General features: G+C 39.1%; 1 protein-coding gene across 1 annotated transcript in view; it reads right to left on the reverse strand.

Annotated features, from left to right (window-relative positions):
- LOC117405517 (exportin-4) overlaps nucleotides 1-23,918 on the reverse strand; it is a 58,472-nt gene that overhangs the window by 17,404 nt on the left and 17,150 nt on the right. The window contains exons 5-12 of the mRNA XM_034008623.3: nucleotides 15,890-16,006; nucleotides 14,878-15,031; nucleotides 9,507-9,619; nucleotides 5,777-5,934; nucleotides 2,055-2,229; nucleotides 1,395-1,571; nucleotides 821-963; nucleotides 93-238 (exon numbers count right to left, since the gene is read on the reverse strand). Coding sequence (XP_033864514.3) covers nucleotides 93-238; nucleotides 821-963; nucleotides 1,395-1,571; nucleotides 2,055-2,229; nucleotides 5,777-5,934; nucleotides 9,507-9,619; nucleotides 14,878-15,031; nucleotides 15,890-16,006 — 1,183 coding nt within the window. The remainder of the gene's footprint in view (nucleotides 1-92; nucleotides 239-820; nucleotides 964-1,394; nucleotides 1,572-2,054; nucleotides 2,230-5,776; nucleotides 5,935-9,506; nucleotides 9,620-14,877; nucleotides 15,032-15,889; nucleotides 16,007-23,918) is intronic.

Below are 23,918 nucleotides of genomic sequence, written 5' to 3' on the forward strand. Positions count from 1 at the left end.
GTACCAAAAATCTTCAATATGTTTCTGAAGCTTCTTAGCATGAATGGACTGGAAAAACAGAGTACAGTTGTATAGTAAAGGAGATGACTAACCTGTGACTAGAATAAGCCAGTGAATATCTTCATACAGGTCATCCAGCACTTTGTTCTCTACTGAGCCAGATCCTGGAGAAGCCAGCAAGTGCTGCTGATGCCGTTGTAACTGGCCGTGGAGCCTTGTTACTCTGTCCTCCAACAAACTGACAAGAAAAAAAAAAAGTCCATGTTACACCATCAATAAGAACAAAACGTATCGCGCAATTCATTCATTTCATTTGAAATGGAATTAGAAGTCACATCCCCCTTTGGAACCTATTAGCTGTAAACACACTTACACCTTCGCTGTAACATGGATTTCACAATGTCAATGATATAATGATATATATATATATATATATATATATATATATATATATATATATATATAAAGGCAGATAACATAGGTCAATATCAGCTTTTTGTCTGTTATACTAAGTTTGGATGTGTTCGGTGGCTACCAGCTGAGAGTTTGTTTCCTCTTACACTCTGTGTCCCTTCGCTCACAGGCCTGACGCAGCAAAGGGTGCATGAGAAATACCCTAAGAGGTAGCCTACGAACACTTACACCAGGATAGCCAGATTAAGTTATGTGCATTAATACAGTACATCTAGGGATACAGTTTATATGCACACTTAGGAGAACAGCAATCTAAAAAACTAAATGGTACTTGTGTTTTCTATGATTTGGGCACATCAATCCATCAGAAGGAAGTACAATGAAGCTACAGATAACTAACAGTTACCTTGTGAGGAGAGGTATGCAGTGGTCAGCAGCTATCCTTCCCAACATGCCTATACTGGCCAACTGGTCTGAGAACAGCTCCCTGTCATCTTCCTGCAGCTCACTGATTTCTTCTTCTTCACGGGAGGCCACTCCATTAGCAGTCTAAGATTGGAGGAAAGAAATGGTAAAGCTTTGGCACTAATGATGGTGGAACTGGATTACTCTTTCACAACCTCAGACACACTCAGTCATAGATAAGGTTACATTTATAAGAAACTTTGTAAGAAAAAAGAGCAGCGTTTGGACTTGTGCCTGTGTCAATTGTACCTGAAATGTAAATGTACATTTAAGCTGAGATCTATTGTTCGTGGGTAACACAGATTTATATTTGCCTGTAAATAAAACAGGTGGAAAATAAACTAAATGAAATGTATATATTTATTTATTCATTTTTTATAAAGACAGTCAAACTGGAAATAGCAAACTCAGCATATTCTAAGCATTTGATAAACTGGATAAATGTGAATTACTCCCATTAAAGCACAATTTCATATCTTTTATAAACCCCAGGGTAAAAATGATAATGATCTCACCAAATTCCTTGTGCCTTCAGGCGCTGCAAGATGGCACTGAATGTAGGAATTGAAAACCTGCACAGCATGCTGGATAAAGAAGCCTTTATGAAAATGCTTCTCATCTTGCACTAGTGTGAGCCAGGACTCCAGGAGTTTGTCATAGGCTTCCATGTATACCATATCATCCTTGTCAAGCTGCAGAGACACAACATCAAAATCGACTTGCTCAGAGAGATTAGGACATAAGAGCCTGTAACTTATCTGCAAATACTACTGTTACCAAAAATGTAGGCCATAAAAGTCACAGAATAACTGGTGGTTCTGAAGCTACTGTATAGTCTTGATTAGCAAAATCAATCAGAGAACTCTGCATAAGCTTGTCATTATGTTGCATTACAATTGGATTTAACAATTCAAGCTATAGATACAAAATGTAAGAGCAACATATCTACTAGTGCAACTGTGCCTTTGTTACATCTACCATATTACTGTGTGATGCCGATACTCCTTCAATAAATAAACAGCAGCTGTGTCATGTAAATCACAACAAGAACTAGAAACAGTAACAGTAACAAAAAAAACAAGTATAATTTTTAATATGTATGTATCTACCAAAACACATAACACTCGTCTCCAAATTGCTTCCCACCATTCCCTTTAAATGTTTTGGATAATTACCACTTCCTCTAAGGCAGCGCTTCTTCCAAAGGAACAAGTGAGGTGCGTGAGGCAGTTTACAAACGAATTGAAGAGCTCGCTGGGAATGGCAGTCAAGTTACTGCGAGGGAACATCGTTATTAAATTGCTGATAATGTTGGAAATCCCCACAGCTTCCGAATCCTCTATTTCAATCCTGGAAGAGATAAAAACAGCAGGGCCTACATTTATCATTCTTGTGTGCGCAAGCATTCCCTTCTAAACCGTGCGTACGCACATTCCAACAGAAAGTATGTGATTTATCAACACAGACGTTTGCGTGACAATGTCCTTAGACTCACACACACTCTGGATCATGCGCACGATTGTTTCCTCGGGTTAGAATGATGCTACCGCAAGACAAGATCAAACTCCTATTAAAATTGGCTACAGATGCCATGATTATTACTTAAGGAGAAGGTAATGTTTTTTGTGACGGCCTTGTTTGAGATTACAGAAGACATTAATATGATACTGTAAGTTGTAGCAGGTGTGTAGGCTATAAAGAATTTTTTTTTTTCTTTTATAAATAATTCACATATGGTAACGCGTCAAAACATCTGAAAAAGGTTGATCTCGCACTTCTGGAGACCGCTTTCCAATGGCAGCTATGGAATTGTGCGAGATGTTGGGTTTTAGGTTGCACAGACCAACCAAGCGCACACATCTTATTCCTGCACATGTTCAAGTTCTGTCTACTACTATTGGCTTTGTGGCTACTGATAGCTTTCAATGGCAAGATCGATAAATCAGGATTTAATTCTGCATGCGACAATTCTAAACTGTATGCATACGAACAAATCAAGTTTTTTTTATTTATTTACGCACGAATGATAAATATAGGCCCAGTTGCCTAAAATGAGCTGAGCTTGAGGATTAAAAAAAAAGCACATGAGCTTTAATAGTGAAACAGCATCATTATTATTATTATAAACTGGCTCAGTTTTATGACAGATGAGAGTACACAGAAGTAGGGATGTTGCACAAAGCCGTCACGTGCCCAGAATCCTAACAAATAAACAAACAAACAAAATAAAAAAACATTGGGAGTATGTGAACACCAGGACTAACATTACCCTTACATTACACAGGCATATGGCAATAACCTGCAGAATTAACTGTCCTGTAACTGTTCAATAAGAGCTACAGTCAGCACTCTGATACACACACACACGTCAGTCGCGCTTTACCATCTTGTATTTAGAATAAAATCAATCCCCATGTTACAATTTATTTCATCATCCGTCACAGCCCGCAGTTTTGGTTTTTCTTCTTGCATATGCAAACCAGTCTGTCTTCATATTGTGCAGTTACACGGTGCAGCAACAACAATGCAAAACGAGACCAGCTATTGTAATATAAAACAGTTAACCATTAAACAGTTTTAGATACTGCGATGTATTTAATTTTTTTTAAATCTGTTGTCTTTAGTTGTTTTTGCGCATTTTTATTTGCACGTGAACTGTGACATTAGTGCCTTATCGAGCACTATATAATGCAATTTTGAATATTGACTTTGGATACTGCTTTAATTCTGGAAACATTTTTAATTGCATTGCCTTTTACGTTTTACGCAGTTCTGTGCATGAGTAACTTGGGTCGTTAATAGGGAATTGTACATACTGCTACAATATGTACTGGATTTAAAAGTATGTACTGTATTACAGTCCACGTTTCCAGTAATCTCTTTTGGCAAGTGATATTTTCAGAATATCATATTGTTTTGAATTAAAATACTACTTCTGTTGAAAATATAGTACTGTACCAACAAAACCAACTACAGTACATCTAAATGGAAGCCTACTTATTTTAAAACACAGTCTTTTGAGCTGTGTATTTTTGACAATGTATCTTTTTTGTGTTCCCTGAAAAACGGACAAGGGTTGGAGCGGCCAAAATGAAATAATCAGATATGCGTCACACTCGTTTAACCGTCACTGAAGTCAACATAGGGTCGGATATGTGAGTGCTGACTGTACTAAGCAGCTGATTAGAACAAAACCATTAATGTCCTTCTACCAAGCTAAGACTTGAGATAATTATTATTTATTATTATTTATTTCTTAGCAGACGCCCTTATCCAGGGCGACTTACAATTGTTACAAGATATCACATTATTTTTTACACATTATTTTTACATACAATTACCCATTTATACAGTTGGGTTTTTACTGGAGCAATCTAGGTAAAGTACCTTGCTCAGGGGTACAGCAACAGTGTCCCCCACCTGGGGTTGAACCCACGACCCTCCGGTCAAGAGTCCAGAGCCCTAACCACTACTCCACACCGCTAATAGATAATAGAACAGTTACCCCATTTAGACTAGCCAGATCTTTTTTTTTTTTTTGTAGTGTAAATGCAGCCATCCCAGGTCCAGCTGTCCTAAAAGTGCCACTCCAGAGGGAGGCTCTTCAACAGTTTTGTTCCGTTTTCTGCTCTACTGTGAACATCCCTAAGACGTTTCACATTTGCCATGTACACTCGTGGGCAACATCCCCATTGTCAGTGTCAAATAGACACAAACAACAGCAAGAGGGAGTTTGTTACTCAGACAACAGAACCCAAAAATATCTGACAGAACGCTGAGACAGGCAGAGGATTCCACAATAGAAACAGACTTTTATATTTGTGCTATAATATGAAAAAAAACAACATTTAAGCGTGTATAATTTATGTGGAATAAATGGGAAAAAGCTTAGATTGCCACGATATGTTATTGTCAGAAATATAATTTTTCACACATATCTAAACATAACCTCTGATCGTATTTTGATATGTATCAATGAGGAAATGTTCGGTTTTGTGGGTACCTTTATCTAGAATTAAACAAATCATTACAGCAAAGTCTAAGGCTGTGTTTAAAGTTTTGTTCACTAGCCAGGAATTCAAAGGTAGTTTTAAATCTTCAAGGTTTGTCAGGTGGCATTTAGATTTTTTTTCTTTTTTTCTGTTAACAGAAAACCATTTGACAATGCGTGAATACTATAAATTGCACATTAAATGTCACTTACATGCAAAATTCGATCTTTTGATTTGTATAATGCCTTTTACTTAAAATAAAGTTACATTAAAATCCACTACCAAATCGCTATACATAGCACCTCTATGTATACTGATTTGGTGCATTAGAGCAGGGTATTATGCTAAAGCACTCGGGGGTACCTATAGCCAATGTTCTCTCGAATTTCTTTTTTGTACTGAGCAGACTACAAACTTCTCCGAGCACTACTTTTCTGTCAATGGGCAGCTTAGTTGAATACTAAATAAGTGACATCATAGTTAATATAAACTGCCCTACTAAACAATGATCACCAGCAAACGTGATTGTCAGTAAATTCAACAAATAAACTCGAAAATATCAGCAAGAACAAGGCACTATAAATGTTCAAGACTTTAAATAAACTAAGGTTTTAACATTGTCCAACCACACTATCATTTCAGCACCTTCCTATTAATTACCAAACCAAAGAAATAACATATCGCACTCACACACAGTATTACCTACGATCAAAGAGAAACTAAGGAAGCGCACAAAAATGCAGTTATCAAAAAGTATTTGTATTATTTTTGTACTTTAAATGGTGCTGTAAAGATGTTGCCATCTCTTCGGGTTTTAAGATAGTGAGGTCACTTGTGTTGTAGGGATTTATGTTTCTATGTACTAAACGATTTAACACTTAAAAAGTAACAAATATTAAACATACCCATTTATCATGCCGAGTAATCCTTCTACCAAACGGGCTAAATAGTTAACCTGGGCACTCTCATCCGGGAATACAGGCCCATGCATGGATGCTAACTGTGCCAGACACTGCAAGGAATCCTGTGCCATGTCCGAGTCTTCCCGGATCTTACGATGCACCTGAAATTAATAAGAGCAGTCATCACTTGCAAGAAAAGAAACATAAAATCAATAGAGTAACAGAAACATTTGCCGTCAATTCAGCTGTGCAGCACCACTATACTTACAACTCCAAAATACCTTTAACATTATTTTTTCTTCTCCTTTTCAAGTTCTGGTTTGGTGTTGTATGGATATGGATAATATATTTTAACCAAAAAAAACAACACACCTGCTATAATATCCCATACAGTAACCACTACGCATATAAAAAACGCTTGCAATACAGGTTGCTAGATTTGTAGCTCCACATCTCAAAAGTGAAGCAATCCTGTGTCTAAGAGTAGACCTTGTTGTGCAGAGTACTCTAGATGCCACGCATTGCAAAACAAAAACAAACAGATGCCAGACTTTCTAAAAACAGCAAGAATGACAGCGATGTGTATTATGCTAACTATGGCGGCGTTTACATGCACAAGTCATGACTATTTTACTCACGACCTGTTTGCTGTACTTTTCAGGAAATGCGTTGCTATGCAGTTCTAATTTAGGAAAGAAAATCGGTCGTACCAATGCAGATTACTCAATTCATAGTCATTTAGGGGAGGGGATATTTAAATGTACGTGTCTGCTTACTAAGACTAGGAAAAGAACGAGATAGAATTTCTACTAAGTACAAGTTTTATTACTTAGAATTTATATTTGTGTGTGTGTGTGTGTTTGTGGAACATCTAAAAGTTTATTAACACTAGAACCGCCTTTTACAATACATGTCTATTTTGAATATAACCTGCAATATTCTATTTTTTTTATATATATAGCCTGTTATCTCTACTAGACCTAGCAGCCATCAATTCCTTCGTTTTGTACAAGAAATACACCAGGGAAAATATCAGTAGGAGAGATTTCATCTTGAAGCTGGCCACAGCGCTTCAGCAGAAACATTTCGATCAGAAAACCGCAAAGCTGCAGGCTGCAGCAGCTCAACCTGGATTCTGTGCTGCGAGTGACACACACGCAAGAGAAATCATATGTTACTTTCATTTTAGATTAAAAACAGTTTTGTATGTACATAAACCTGTTTACACACTAGTTTCTTTTGAAATGTTTATTTTATTATAGTTTTTCATTTTTTGAAGTAGTGCTTTATATGTGGTAAGTTAGAAAATAAACCCTTTTATGTTTAATTGTTCATTTAAATACGCCGTTTCTGCTGTGCAGATGTTCGATATGATGTGCTTGAATAAAACTTTTGAGTTGTATCTGATAGTTTGTCTTTCATTTTAATACTGATGATGTTTAAAATGTACCGTGATAATGACTGCCGTCGGTGGTTGTAGGTAGGAGTATAACCGCGGCGGTTCTAGTGTTAAAGTAGTCTATAAATGTCAATTTTGTGTGTGTGTGTGTGTATGATTTGTACGGCCTTTCTGCTGGAGATTACGTGAGATTAAGTCAGAAGAACGGGATCTTGACTGCTGAAATCTTGTGAGCCACATGCATGATTCCTGCTCCAGTTTACATGGGTTTTTACAGCTATTTTTATCATGACAAAGCGATTGACCCTGCCCTTAAAGTCGTGCTACCAAAAGGACGTCCTTTTGCTGTTTCATGATGCATTCACGTGACAACTAAATCAAAATACAGGGAACTGAATGCCTAGTTGCAAAGTAATTATTATTAGAAAGAAAACTAAAACTAAACAGCATCTAATACAACTAGGAATTACTTTTATACAAACTGAATGTTTCCATTTACTGGATTTCTTGTTGGTGTTTATTCAGACAGTGGACAACTGGTAAACTTTGACAACTGTGGTACTCTGTGCTTTGCTTTAAGCAGCTGAACCTGAGGTGTGGACCTAGTTGACTTGTGTGACCCCCATGTATCAGATGGGACTGCCGAGAGGGAAACACACAACTAAACAGATATGGGCATTAGGTTTCATCAAACAGCCTAAAGACTACATTAAAAAGTGAGGGAATAATATCAAAATGGGACATTTTAGAACTTTGATCAATGTGTTACCAGTCACCATAGCAGCAACCCATGTTTTGGGGTCAATTAAGAACAAATGTCACACCCTTCTTTTGTGTGCCCCTCCACTAAAATCTGTTACTAAGTCAAAACTTGCTACTAAATCTACTACTAAGTTAAAAAGATGTCGAGTACACAAACATTTTGGCTAGTGCCTTCATTTTAAACTCCAGGCTAATTCCATTTTTTGCTGTAGTTTCTGTACTGTATTAACTGACTGGTATGGTAGGAAATTCAGTTCCTAAGAATATTTTTTGATCCTTTGCACTGATCAACTAAAGAAGATTGTTGTGAATTTAAAAATGTAAATGTGTTTGGGTGGGCTTGAAGAAAATAAGAAACAACAATTTGAATAATATTGTATGGTATTGCACTATGAGTTCTGAAACACTTGCTGCATGTCACCAAAAAAACACATTTTAGGAATACTATAGTGTTAGGATTTACCATCCAGAAGCCACAGATCCACAATTTGGCAGCCGTATAAGGTCAAAATGCCTATAATATGTCTAAATTATAAAAAAAACCCATCTGTATCTTGAGACTAACTATATAAAAGCAACTTCCAGGTTCTAATAAAAGGCTTGGATGCTGTTAATTTGGTACATAATGCCACTGTGTCTAATCCTAATGTTGGTTTGCAGAGGTCTCTGAACTCTGTAACTCGTGCCTGTAATGGTTGATTTTCAGTCTCGTGGACAGAGTCACAGTTGAGTAGAACAGCTGCTGGCTTTGCACAGACAGCTGCTTCGATTTTCGATCTGGCTTCTATTTCTCTAGGAAGTTATTCACATCGGAGATAAAACTTTTACTTGATGTAGGTACACTTTGGACCACAAATGTCTTAGAAAAAAACTGTCTTGGCATTTTATTAGGCTAAGAAAGAGAGATCCAAGAACATTCATTGTAAGACAGACCCCCCACTTTCATAACTTAGTTTGGCTTCTTCAATGATATCAACTGGCAGTGTTAAGATCTCCTTTACATATCCAGTTTCAGATTATTTTTAAACTTAGTAGATATATAATAAACTGGTTTCTTGAAATGTTGAATGGAATAGTTATGCAGTATTCCTAGAATTCAGAAAAAAACAATATATCTATGACATTTAATGAATAAAACACATTTGGATTTGCTTAGTTTACTAATCTAGTTTTTGTAAATTTCTGTATAACAGTATATTGTTTCATTCTCTATACAAATGAGTAGTCAAAATTCCTAAAAACTTTCCAAAACTTTTTTTTTTTTGTTACTTATCACTACCTGTATGTGAAGATTAGTTCTTCACAGATTTAACTTTACAACACACAAAATATATAAACCAACATATCAATACATTTTGAAAAAAACTGGAAATTGGAGAACACTCACAGCACATACAGTACATAAACAGTGTATAGAAAATGTCAAAGATCACAGTATATACTAAATAATCACATACTTCTGTAGGTGCTTCTTCTCCAGCTTTAATCATAATTGAATCAAAATATATAAGCCAGCTAACAAATAGTGTAGCTGGGGAATGAATGCAGTTCAAGAGGAGAAATGTGACTTACTGTAAAGAAGAGTTCCATGACTCTGCTGTCCAGTAAGGTCTCCCGCCAGGACTCTGTTGGCTTTAGCATCACATTTTGAGAGGATTCGAACATAGCTATATAATGCCGGCCCAGTAATCCAAAGTCAAGGTCAACAGCAAGGACTGGGGGTTATATAAAAAAAAAAACTCCCGGGTCACAGCCAGGAGCTGTTCACAAGAGAATGTAATGGAAACTCACTATAAGCCGCTCCACATACACTACATAGCGACTGCATGAGGCCAAGGAATAAAAGGTATTAGGGTTTGGAGAAGGGAGACTCCTTTAGGAATGTGGCATTCCACAAGGCTGTGATCACTTTGTCAACCAGTGTGCTGCGTGTGTCAAGGGGAAAAGGGGCTTGTGGCCACACTTAGAGCAACAGGTGTCAACATTTACAAGAGGAGGGGAGCAAAGGCTACTCTTTCTACTCTTTGTTTTGTTTTGCCCACCCCCACCCCAACCCCAACCCCACAAAAGCATTGGTTTAAATTTACAAAAGCAATTCTGAATAGCATTCCCAAATAACTCACTGAAGTTAGAGACAGAAATATAACAGCAGTTAAATCACGTTGTTATTTACTTTAATCTATCTATCTATCTATACACATATATATACACACACACACATACATTTATATATACATACACACATACATTTATATATATACACACACACACACACACACATATACAGTAAAGAACCATACCAAAATGTTGGGCACCTGGCGAAGCCTCTTGCTATAAAAGAAAGCTGCTACTGAGAGGATCACACCGTATTGTTTCCTGTGAGTAGGCACAAAACCAAAAGCAACCAAACCTTTGGCCATCAATTATGGAACCGAGACCAAGGGTTATTTATTTATTACAGGGATTAGTATAAGAGGGTGCGTGTCAGCGGAACCTATCACACTAATGAGAGCAGTGCACACCGCATTCATGAAGCCTTTTATTTTTAGTTGTTTTTGCAGTGTTTTTTTTTGTCGTTTTTGTATTTCTGTTCAATTCAAAACCACTGTGTATTGTTGCCCGGTTCCTACCGTTGGTGATATCAGCCCATAGCTTTTTGAGTGCTGCTTCTCCATGACAGCGGATTACCCACAGCCCCTATCACAGCAAGTTTCAAGGCAATTGGATATGCGGTTCTCCAGATGTATGAACAAGTGTGAAGTGTGACAGCAGGAAGATAATAAATACCAGTATAAGTGGACATATGTTTAACACGTTAATCATTTAAACCTACTTTGACTGCCTGATCAACAATAATTTCTTAAAAAATTATTTTAAAAAAATACCTCGGGTCAGTGGAAAGACAAGAGCTCTCGAACCATCCACTGTTCTCTTCATCTGATTTATGTTTTCTGGCAAATCCCACTGTATATAAAGCAACCTGAAAAACACTTCATGAAGCCAACATACCACAACCAAGCAGCCAACGTTCTTTGTGCAAAATAGGAATTATGTTATTGTTATCTGCTCAGCAAACCTGCTAGTGCATTTCAACATGTCATGTGAACTAACAACAGTTCACCAGTGTGACAGTAAACTGTATGCAACAGCAGAACTACATACCAAGTCCTTACATTGGTACCCAGCTGGGCAAATTACAGCACTAAACGTAAATTTTCTCATAGTTCATTGCAGGACATGTAAACACATGGTACCGGACACGCCGGGTATGTTCTGAGCTCCCTTCCCAAAGAATATTGCTTTGTTCCTTTAGAAAGCATTGGCTATGCTTACAATGACTTCTGGCACCCAGAATGGAAGATTATTTTTCCAGATTCATGATGTCTTCATAATGTCATCCAGCATGGCAGAGTAAACCAAAAAACAGTAGAGAGAGACTAGACAGGGTGTTTAAATTGTAATTTCTCTTTGCTAGTTTTATACAGTCTGATTTATTATCATTTTTTAATTGATTTGAAAACTGAGCGTTCCATTGGGGTTAAGGATTATTACTAAATACTCGAAACATTGTTATTTAAAAGTGTTATTTCCCTCTCTTTCCTTTATATAAGTGTTGCATGGAGCGAGTTCATGTTTATTATATTTAAGATGCTAGCTATTTTATTTTTGTCTGACTTGTTTGTAAATAAGAAATCACATCCGTATGATTTGATTCTTATAAGGGGTTGATTCTTAAAAGCAGACCGATATGATTACAATTAGCAAAAGCGTGCCTCTGCGCATCAGCAGTTTAAATACTGTATACAAATGCCAATGGTGCTCAATCACTGAGGACAACACGTCAAAACAATCAAAACAAGTTCTCGTGGGTAAGCAGCTTGTTATACGATCACGATTATGTTTACTCAAGGCTGCAGAATCCTATTTTACTACAGTATACTTGAAGCGATTGTCTTGTGCAGTGTTATGTGTAATGGTCTTTGAATTAAAATGACATTACAGTACAGCCTTTTATTGTCAGGACCACCACTGCATTTAAGCATCTGTGGCTTGCTTTTTTTCAGTTGCGATACAAATCTCAGTTTTTCACTAAGAGATGCAAACCTCCACAATTTGCCCAGAAATTATTGTTATAAGTAGATTGATTCTTACAAGTGGAGTATTTTAACATGGTTAGTAAAGGAATGATTTTGTCCCAGTGGTTTTGATCACTATATACGTTTGATTCTTATATCAGTAATTCTTATACATGGAGTGCACTGTAATAACACAGTACACCCTTGCTATAACGCCTGTCATTATAACGAACCTGGTCCCTGGACCCCAAATAAAATTAAAAAAGATAAACAGACACTATCAACATCCCCTCTGTACGCACGGGATGCCACCTCCGCATTGAAGACTCTTTTGTCTTAACGAAAATCATTTCATGTTGCAACATAGCTGGAAACTGGATCGTTTGGAAAAAGGAGTAATCGCGAATATAGGTTGTCAAAAAACACACACAAAATCCAATTGTTATTTTAAATATTATTCCTGGTAGGGTCAGAAGAAAAAAAAAAAAAAAAAAAAACAACATTCGCAACAAGCCTAAAGCAAGTTTAACACACTACAGGAGTGTTACTAAAATATTTATTCCCGGCAGATTACAGTACTTTGGAATGTAATCTATATACACTAGACATAAGTTTATGAAAAGTCTTTTTTTTTTTTATTCAGTGACAGCTGCAGCATCACACGTTGCATCTTGTTAACTGTACCAGCTAACCTTCACTATCTGTGAAACACACAATGCGGAAATCCCTGCCTAAAACATAAATCATAATAAATTGATTTACTTACCACAACATGCATATCCAATATAGGTCAAGCTGACCGTTTCTCCAAAATTGCGTTTAACATCACTGATGTGTTTTTTTTTGTTTGTTTTTCTTAACGTTATTGAATATTGTTAAATATTCATTATATAACAGTTCATTTTGAAACTCCAAAGAAGCGCAAACTATATAAAGTCAGTGTTCTTTAATGTGCACAATGTTAATAACTATGCGCGTTACAAAAATGTAATTATTGAATCGATTATCCAGTATTTTTATCTATGTATATAAATGAGGAGAGGAACTGATCAAAAAAATCTATTTTCGATTTAATTGTAGCAGCCCTAGTCTCTGCTGGCTGTGCAGAAGCGAAAAGACTGTGGAATAACCACAAATGCTGGAATAATGTATGGAAGAAGATGGTAATAAATTTAAACAACATTACATTTTACTGCAACTTTATATTAAAATATATATATATATATATTATATATATATATTATTACTATTGGCAGCCAAAAATGCTTATTTTGATAGATTATTATTTAACTCAAGAGTATTAGGCCATTTCTGCATTGACCCTTTGAAATTATATTAAGCAGGGTTGACTATCTTAATATTACTAATAATAATAACAATAACATTGTTTTTGTTATTTTTATGAATACCTAAAAATACAGTTTTAGCAAACAGTCCCGCCCCGTTTGACTAGAAGTAGCAATATTTATTTAGTTTACCAATCTGAATGATAAATCATTAAGCTACAGTAGTATATTTAACAGATCTCATTTGCCACGAGCAGTATGGAACGTTATTATCATCATAACCCTGGTTCCCTGAAATAGAAATGTAACCATTAACCATATGAGTATTTACCATACGGTAATGGTTACATTTCATACTATAAAGCAAATACTAGGTTATTTGGATGTTTTTGATTAAGATCAGTATTTGGGAAAATGACCTTGAACTTCTACTGTACTGTATTTTGTTGGTTTTAGTTAAATTTTATAACGCATAGTACCATATTCCTTCAGATTTAAGACCCACTTTTTTAACAATTTTTTGCTTCTCAAAAATAGCCTGCGTCTTAAATTCAAGTACAGTATAGTGATGCGTGTATAAAAACTTGCCAACAAAAGATGTGACTACCCGAGTACACAAACAGCAACGTGACTTACTGCCGAGAAAAGACTCTAATCATCGATGACATACAGGAAGCCATTTTCAAAGAAGTGTCATTAGCTTCCTGAGGAATTTGAAGAGAAGCTTTTACAATTTCAGCGTTCCTAACAAACAGTACCAGCTTGGACAGAAATGCTGATCAGACCCCCGTATGTTTCGAGATGCCAAGCAATACCACAGTTGACATATTGGGAGAAAAACAGGTGTGAGTAATCCCAACTGGAAATGAGAAGCAGCACATAACTAATGCTCTGTGTGATAGCAGACGGCCGCAAACTGCCTCCATTGAGGGAGGGAAATTTGGGCTGCGTCTTAAATTCGAAGGAATACAATATTTCATTTTAGAAGATGTCCTTCTACAGTGACCTAATCAGAAGGTGACACTTGCTGGTGAAACATTGTATTTCAGTAGTAATCTACGATAAACCAGTTTCTATTCAGGATAACGACCTCTAGTGTGCAGAAGATGCAAAACAGGTTAACCGAACTACATATCGCATTGACATCAATATTGTCGTGGAGAATAATACGCTATACTGGTGATCGCTACCACTGTAGCGTTGCGCTTGGAACGAACCAGAAATATTTAAAGAGGAAAATCTAAAATAAATTTGCATTCAAAAAGAGCTTTACATGAACAACTGTTGTAATTGAGGCTATTGCAAGTTATTTTAACCAAGTACACTAACAACTAAACTGATGTTTTTAATCAGTGGGGCACATTTTCATCACAACTGGTTAATGTAAAACTAGATAAATGTAAAACTCCTTTTTTTGTCAGTTGAAATACTGCATCCATGAGGCATGTAGAAAAGTTAGAACAAAGACCACATAGTTATTTCAATTGTATTAAAATGTAAATGTGTAGCTCCGGTGTCTTTGAACTTCACCTTCAGCTGGCTTTAAAATGTGAAGCACATCACATAATAAGAGAAGGATATAGTTAGGTGGAAGGAAGTTCCAACTCAGGACCTGGCTGGCAAGTGCAAGGTACCGCTGAAACACTGAGGACATCTGAGCGCTAATGTTTCCTCTCCGACTGAACTCCTGCAGAACTTCCACTGTGAGCATGAAAATCTGCCGTAGGTCTTCTTCCTGCCATGAAAACAAATATGTTTCTCTTTCTAAACTTCAGAATAACTCAAAATAGCTGACCAGTAAACTCATTTAGTGTCTGTCCAGTTTTGATTCATTTTCAATATTAGACACAAACTATTTTATTAGTTATGATAAGGCAGGTATACACAATGACACACCTCCTGGTGTCTGTTGCACCAGTACACATTACTTAATTGAACCAATGTAACCTTCTTCCAGCTCTTAATCTATTAATTTTATGATATACACACATATATACACACACACACACACGTAGGACTCCAGACCTTCACATTTTGTTGTTATTATTATTATTATTTATTTCTTAGCAGACGCCCTTATCCAGAGCGACTTACAATTGTTACAAGATATCACATTACACATTATTCCACATTATACAGATACTACATTATTTTATATACAAATACCCATTTATACAGTTGGGTTTTTACTGGAGCAATCTAGGTAAAGTACCTTGCTCAAGGATACAACAGCAGTGTCCCCCACTGGGGATTGAACCCACAACCCTCCGGTCAAGAGTCCAGAGCTCTAACCACTACTCCACACTGCTGCCCTGGCATGGGGTTATCTTTATGTGAAGTTTAAGAGTAAACCATCACATCTCAAGCACCTTCCTCAGTTTGTTGAGATATCTGCGGTAGGGCTCTAATTCAACCAGGCACTCTATTGGACATGGGTATGCGTTACTTATCCAGACCATGGTTAGAAATGACTGATATCTACCAGACCCCGCTTCTCACGTCCAAAAAAATTGATTTCTAATATATTACTCCACGATGGTCCAACAGCTGTCACTATTCCTCTATATTTGTATGTAGAAAGAAAGTGACTTACCTGGAACAGACGTTTACAGCTACCATGGAATTCCATGCTAAGTCCAATATTGCTGGTTTTACTAGAGCTGGAAAATTCACTCAACAGTGCTGTGAGAATGGAGCAGGCCAGTGTCTGCTGTAAAATTGAAAGACAAGAACAACGGTTGAGTTCACAAAAGCACAGCGCAAGTGAGCACTCGTTTCCAAGCATTCATAAATATACTGACAGTGTTTATTTTTTCTTCCAGTATTTGCATAGGAAACTAATACTGTAAGATAAATAGAATAGTTTAGCCAGGTGGCCTCAGCAGGCTAGCGCATATACTATTTTATTCATAGGTATGGAAAATAATTTAAATTGCAAAGGACAAAGGTCTAGAATATAGGAATTCTGTCAAAAATGAAATATTTACTCCAAGTTATTTCACGAAATAGAACTACCATAGGGTATATTTGCAGAAATGAACTTTTGCCACAGTTTTTTTTACCGATTTCTCCTACTTAGCATTACAGAGTGACACAGGAATGAAACTCTGGCCCATCAAAAAATTTCCTGTCCCATCCCATCCTGTGAAAAAACTTTTAAATTAAATTTTTGCTCCCATCCCGTACTGTTCCATACAAAAAAAAAAAAAATTCCATTCCTGTCCCATCTGGTCTTGTCAAAAAATGTCCTGTCCCATACCGTCCTGTGATATATAAGAAAAAGAAAAGAGACTGATTTCTTTTAACCTCTCACTGTATGCAGGGCCAGATTAAGTTTACTGGGGTCCCGGGGCTGTTATCGTTTTGGGTGCCCCTCTTGGCATATTCAATTCCTTTCCTTTACTGTTTTACTACCACCGCGCTCGATTAACATTAACGTCAAATTATCCAGTCTTAGCTGATCCATATTGTACCTGATTCGATGTTTGAATTAGCGCCAGTTTTGAAAATGAGCTACAGTGTGTTATTGGCAGTTTAAAATACAAAATGGGAAATGTGTTGTCCTTATCTCTTACGAATATGTAGGTTTATAATAGGTTTGTAAAATATATATGCAGTCAAAAAATGTTTAGCAAATAATACAAGGATAGTACACAGAGCTTTCTTATGGAATTTTTTTTTTATTATTATTATTATTATTATTTGTGTGTAATGCCACAGTTTTTGTCTTTTTATTGTATTTTTTTTTTTGGGGGGGGGGGGGGGGGCCAAGTGAGCAGGCTGTGTTTTAAGACAACCTAAAAACTTCATGGAAACCGAGTTTAAGAAAGTTGTACGATATCAGTAAGTCAAGCAAGGCCAAATTGGAACTCAGGCACAAACATTTAAATATAGCCTCCCATATTTTAATATGAATTAGCTTATTAGCATTTGGAACGAGAATTTCTCAGTCTAAAAGAGAACTACATGGAAACACACAACCCGAAACTACTACCATGTTTCCTCCTGTTGATTTCTCTCCAATGTATTTTTCGAAGTACTGGTACCTTTCCACACGTGTTGGTATTGTATTAAAATAGTGCGTCAGCATTGGTGTTTTGTTTAGCATATCTTCCTCGCGATGACATTGTACTTGCTTTGTTTCTGCTTTTCGTGCGTCGCTCTCATACTTCCTAGGGGTGCTGCTCTATCAGACATTTTTACAGGTTCTGATCTGCGTCACGTTTGCGCCATGGCACGTGACTTTGAGTCATATGATCAGGCAGTCGCTGCTCCTCCAGCGCAATACGGCTTGGTAAAACAGACCTGTTGTTCCGATCATACAGTCACATGCTCCTTATTTATTTTTTAGACATTGTATTACATATATGTATTTTTGGGGGTCCCTCAAAATCTGAGGCAGGGTCTTTTTCGAGTTTTTCATTCTCATCCTGTTCCTTCCATTCACTACTGCCATATTACCCATTACAAGAACAACAAGAACCACACAAACCTACTTCAACCATTTTATTATGCATAACGTGTTGATAACAGAAAAAAACAAAACAAGGGCCACATTTTGCGTTTCACTCTAACTTGAACTCCCAATAAGTTTACTTAATCCAATTATTTGCTGAGCTTGACATTTAAAATCAGTTTAGATCTCTTAGTTTTTTATAATGGTCTTGAAGCAAGCAAGCAAGCAAGGTTGAATTGAATGGGTGAGCTAGTGACATCACTAAAAGGGGTGTGCCAATTAAAATGAGTGTCGTTGACAGGAGGGTTACAGTGTCTGTCATGGTAAATATATGGATACCCACAAGTCTAAGTACGCATTTGATTGGTTCAATTTTAAAAATTTCATAGAGATTGGTTTAGTATTACAACATCTAAATTACAACATCTCGTCTGACAAACTAAAGTTGCTCTTCTGCTCTTCCCACAGCTTTCAATCTTGCTCCCGCAGCCTTCAGTTCCACTCCCATTCGTTCCTGCGTGATTTAAAACTCTTATTCCCAGTCCCACTTGTTCCCGCCAGTTTCATTTCCGTTTCATCCATTCCCGCAAACATAAAAGAGAAATGTATTCCCATACCGTGGGTCCCGTCTTAATGTGGGTCCCGTCTCTCTACTCTGCAACCACTTTTAACATGAGTACCTTTTTTTTTTTTTTTAAAAAGTGGCAATAGAAGATAATTTCAGCAAATATACCCTATGGTAGTTACATTCCATTTGAAACTAGTCATTTTTTTTCATTTTTGGCCATCACTAGCAAAATACCCATCTTATAAACCTTTGTCTTTCAAGTATTTCACAGGTTAGTGACAAAAATACAGGTTATTTTGCGAGAGTCACAATGAGAAACAGAGGTCACACCACCCACTGTAGCTCCCTCCTGGCTCTGCAAGGGAGGATGCTTTTCCAAAGGGCCTGTACATGGTTTTGACTTCAAAGAGACTGGCTGAAGTCCTAGTCTGCTTGGTGCCGGGGTGGACACAGGGTCTGGGATTTTAAACTGTCATTCTTACTGGCAAGTGTCTATAGGTTAAAGGGAAATATGCACACTATCTCCAAACATACCACAGATTAAAGCATGGACAATGCTATTTATATCCTGGTACATGCAACAGCTGAAAATTGTGCAGTTTATTCATCAGCTGAACCTTTCATCTGACAATCAGATGAGGGACATTTTACATTAACTTTTCGTTTGTACATGGTGTGTGTAAACGGACACACTTAACCATACAGACGGGCCGGCACCTTTATGTTGAACTGCCTGAACCTCTGCGTTTGTTTACCTCTCTGCAGAGCAGAGATAAGATGACTGCATGTGCTGAAAAGAAAATCATGTCATTGACACATTTTGTTTCATTATGAAACTATCTTTCACACAATAATAAATGAATATACGGTACAAGAAGACTTGTACAAATGTCTTCATGTAATTTGTTTAATTGACTTTAAAAGTTTGCTTACTGAAGGGTTATCAGCAAGATACTGAACACATTGAAACGTTATCATAACCCTGGTTCCCTGAAATAGAAATGTAACCATTACTGACTGAATGTATATTTAGCTCCTAAAGACCCGAATCCGGAAAAGTGTATACCAAAGCTGCTCACCGAGCCTGCGAGAACTGCACTTGCAGATCTCTGCGTCAATTTTCCTTCAAGCCTGCTGTCAGTATAGCCACCAGTCTATACTAGGGCAAGATTGTCGAACGACTGGAATGCTTCAGGGCTAATTACCATTCGGAACCCCAGTAATTAGCTAGGCTGAAAAAAATGAGGGAGAAACTCGCCTCTATGTCTGTGTTGTAAGGGTTGACTGGGAAGCTGCCCTTAACAGTCTAGTTCCAAAACCAGGGTTTTGAGTATCGACAATATTAAGTCTGTAGAACCTAGTGAAGGTTTGGGGAGTAGCCCACACCGCTGCATTGCATATGTCTGACAGATGCACCTTGGAATAAAGCCTACGAAGTTGCCATGCCCCTGGTGGAATGGGCAGTGAGCTTTTCTGGATGGGGCAAGTTGGTCAGCTCATAGGCAACTGACCGTGTCTGCTATCCACTTGGACAACCATTGCTTAGACAGGGCTTGACCATGGGACTTCGCTCCATACCAGAAAAGAAATTGTTCTAACTGCCTACAACTTCTCGTCTCGTCAACATAGTATGCCTGGGCCTGAACTGGGCAGAGCGTATGGAGCCGTCGCTCTCTGTCAGACTGGAAAGGAGGTAGATGAAAAGCCTCCAATTCCACAGGCTGGTTGACATGTAACGATGAGATAGTCTTTGGCAAAAATGCAGGATTGGTATGGAGCGTGACCTTTGTCTTGGCCTCTGTAAAAATTAAGCAGGTCTTCAGTATAGAGAATGCCTGCATCTCAGTCATCCGCTTTGCGGAGGTGATAGCAAGCAAGAAAGCCCCTTTAAATGCTAATAATTTCAGCTCAGCTGAATGCAGGGGCTCAGGTGGAGGCTTCATTAGGAACAAATGTCCTTCACAGGCGGCCAAAGCCATCGAAGCCCCTTTCAAAAATTGCCCAGCCAGGAGCTCCTGGGGAGGACGAGTCAATCTTAACATGGCAAGCTGAAATAGCACCAGACAGACCTTTAATGTGGAGGGGGATTTTCCCTCGTCAAATAGCTTCTTCAAAAATTGCAGTACAGTCGGTGCCCCCTAAAATCGGGATACTGATAAATCGAGATTTCTGCTTAAATAGTATACAACTCCAGGAGACTGTTCTTCCCAATGCTATTTATGTCGTTTAATTGGGAAACCACTTCATTTAAATGGGATACAGCATTTTTAAAATGATGAACGGAGATCGCTTTTCAGAGCAAGACAGGTTCACATAGCACAGTGCAGGGAGTACGTGACTTAAAATTGCGTAAACCACGTTGAACTCTTGAAGGAGCTGGAGTCTCCTGTGGTTTCTCAGGCTGCTGTTGCAAAGAAAGTTGGCATGTCAACATCGCTGGTGACTCGCCTTGTGATAAGATGTAATTTCATTCTTTTTCATTTAATGTAGAAATAAAAAACAACGATCAATTTTGTTTAGAAATAATAAAAAAAAAACAATTGACTCATATTTTAAATGACGTATTTAACATTTAATCATAATGTGATGTGATTTTATTAGTTTTCATTTAAAAACTAAAAAAGTGCAACTAAGGTTGTCTCAAATGCCTCTTGATTAATTGGGACAGCCGCTTATTCAGGACATTTTTACTCCTCCCGAGATGTCCCGATTAAGCAGCGCCGACTGTATTACTGCTATGGGGTCGAACCCATGAGGCAGACACCATGTCTGAAAGATGCCCCACTTTCCCCAAAAGGAGACCGCGTGGACACTGCTCTGGCATTTTGTAGGGTGTCAATAACCCTGTCAGACAGACCCAGACAGCTCAAATGCAGTTGTTCGGGGCCAGACCCAGAGCTGCAGGCTTGATGGGTCGGGTTGCCATAAGGTCCTCCGTGCCTGACTGAGCAAGTTGTGGTGCGTCAGCAGTCTCCACGGCTGGCCGCTCAGAAGCTGCATGAGGGAGTCTCCTGAGCCAATATGGTACTACTAGGAGCACCTTGGCTCAGTCCTGCCTGATTTTCCCCAGACACAGCGGGAGCAGGGCGAGCGGTGGGAAGGCGTATAACAGATGCCTCGGCCACTGGTGTGCCAAGGCATCTATTCCCAGCGGTTTCCACGCCTCCTATTATGGAGAACCAGAGAGGACAGTTCATTCCTGGGAGGCAAAGAAATCTATATCTTCTCTCCCAAATCTCACCACCTCGGGGTGAAGCCTCCACTCTGAGCTACTGGGGACCCCCTGAGAGGAGGTCCGGCACCCAGTTTGTCACCCCGGGCAGATGCACTGCCTGCAGTGAGAGGAGGTTCTCGTGCGCCCACAACAAAAGCTTGCGGGCCACACGATGGTGACTGGGCAACCAGAGGCTTCCCTAGTGGCTGATGTACACCACTGTTGTACCTCCTGCAAAAAATGCTGCAAGGCCAGGTAAACTGCCTGCAGCTCTAAAACATTGATGTGGAGACCCTGCCATGGGGGTTCCACACACCTTGTACGTCCCAGCCATTCCACACAGCGCCACAGCCCAGGCTGGACGCGTCCATGGTGAGGACTTCCCTTCTGGTGACACTGCCCAGCTCTACATCTAGGCGTGAAGGCCTGTGGTTTTCAGAGAAGGACAGCAGCAGAAAGCGGCCAAGATGCTAATGTAGATCCTTAACCGGGCGGCAAATGTCCCGGCTGAATAGACTCTCTTGAGCATCACCTCAAAAACCCGGCACTGCTTGTTAGGGTAGGCAGCATCCTTGGATAGGAGTGCCAAATTAGGCACAATAGAAGCCTCATCAGGTGGCAAATAGGCCAGGATCAGCTTTTCTGCATAATGCATCCTATATATAGGGCGTCCATCGAATGGGAAACAGCAGGAGCTGCTCCGGTCCGGATGGTCCTAGGAATACTGGATTTCATATGGAAAATCTGGGTGGGATATGGGAGAGGCAGTAGGCTCGTCAAAAATTGATTGCCTTGTTTCTCCTGCTATAGGCCAGGTTGCAGTGGTCCTCTTGATTAGCGGTACAAGCTCTGCCAACAGGGAGAGCTTAAATCGCAGGAGAAACAGCTGTGCAGATCTTTTCCATCTCCTGGAACGGCAACTGTTCTTCCGCTTCCACAGGGGAGGGGAAGTAGGCAGAGCTCGAGGAGGATAAGGAAGACTGTGCTTGGGCTACTTTCCCAGGTGCGTCGTCCGCTCTCCCTCGTCAGAGCCATGGGGTAAGGACGCAGCTACCTCTCTAAGAGAGGGTGAAGGGGAAGAGCGCTGAGCAGGAGTAAGGAAAGCAGAACGTTCATTAGAGCTGTAGGATAACCGCTTGTCAAGCGTACACTTGGAGAAAGGGGCACAGACTTCGCAGAAGCTGCGATTAACCAGTGCCTCCTTGGCATGTTCTGGCTCCAGGTAGGAAGAGCACCTGCCGTGCATGTCCTCCATAGGCAGACTGGCCTTGCATAAATCACAGGGATAGAACCCGGGCATGATGCAAGAAACAGGTAATGCAATGTACAGTTTAGGGTTGTACAGCTCTTTCCTTAATCTGCTTATATATAATCGACCGGGCGGGTGAAGACCCGAGCAGGTTGTAACTGGGTCGGTGTATTTAACACCGGGCCAGTACTGGTTCAGAACCTGGTGGGCACCAGGCCAGTTTGGTGGCTTTGGCACCATTCAGAACTGGGTTGGTACTGGTTCGGTGACTTTAGCACCGGGTCGCTACCGATTTCGTGACTTTAGCACTGGGTCGATAGTGGGATGGCGCCAGGTCAGTACCGGTTCGGAAGCTTTAGCACTGGGTTGGTACTGGGACAGTACTGGTACCGGTGCGGTAGCCTCAGTCCGGGGTTTGGTACTGACTGGATCCACCAGTTCTCAGTCACCGCGGGCGTCAACGTACAGGAATGCCAGCCTGTAAAAGCCACAGGCAAAACCACTCAGTCAGTACCAACATAAGAGTGAGGGAAGCCTGCTTGTTAGAATGGACTAACAGCCTCCACAATGGTGAATCTAAAAGCTGTTGCCAAAAAGGCATCAAGCTACTGGGGTTGAAATTGCAAGCAACAACCAAAGCAACAGCTGCTCTTGCTACACGTGTGCTGAGCACTACGTTGCAGACAGGCCTGCGGGTATTATCTGTAAAAACTGAAAAAAAAACACAATGAGAAATGACTCTCAACAAAAAACAGTAATTAAACAATGACATAAATAATATGAAACCTCTCATTAGTGCTAAAAAGCAAAAACGAGATCAAATAAGCTCCAGCCAGAGCTATGTAGCCTGGGTTCAGAGCACAAAGTCAGCTGACTTATGTTGGATCCCTGGGAAGGTGCGACTCGAGCCGCTGGCTTCACAAGGGGCAAAAGGCCGCAGCTGGATGTAACTAGCAACAGGCTATAGTGCACATAATATGCTTAATAGAAAAGTATTACAGCGATTAGTTTAATGTTACATATAATTTGTGTAAAACACAAAAAATGCAAAATATATATCGATAGAAGCAAAAAAGTACTTATCTGCACAAAGCTCTCCGATCGGGTCATGACTGCCACAGGTTCAGTAAGCAGC

Source organism: Acipenser ruthenus, chromosome 9, assembly GCF_902713425.1.
Source record: "Acipenser ruthenus chromosome 9, fAciRut3.2 maternal haplotype, whole genome shotgun sequence".
NCBI classification, from domain to species: domain Eukaryota; kingdom Metazoa; phylum Chordata; class Actinopteri; order Acipenseriformes; family Acipenseridae; genus Acipenser; species Acipenser ruthenus.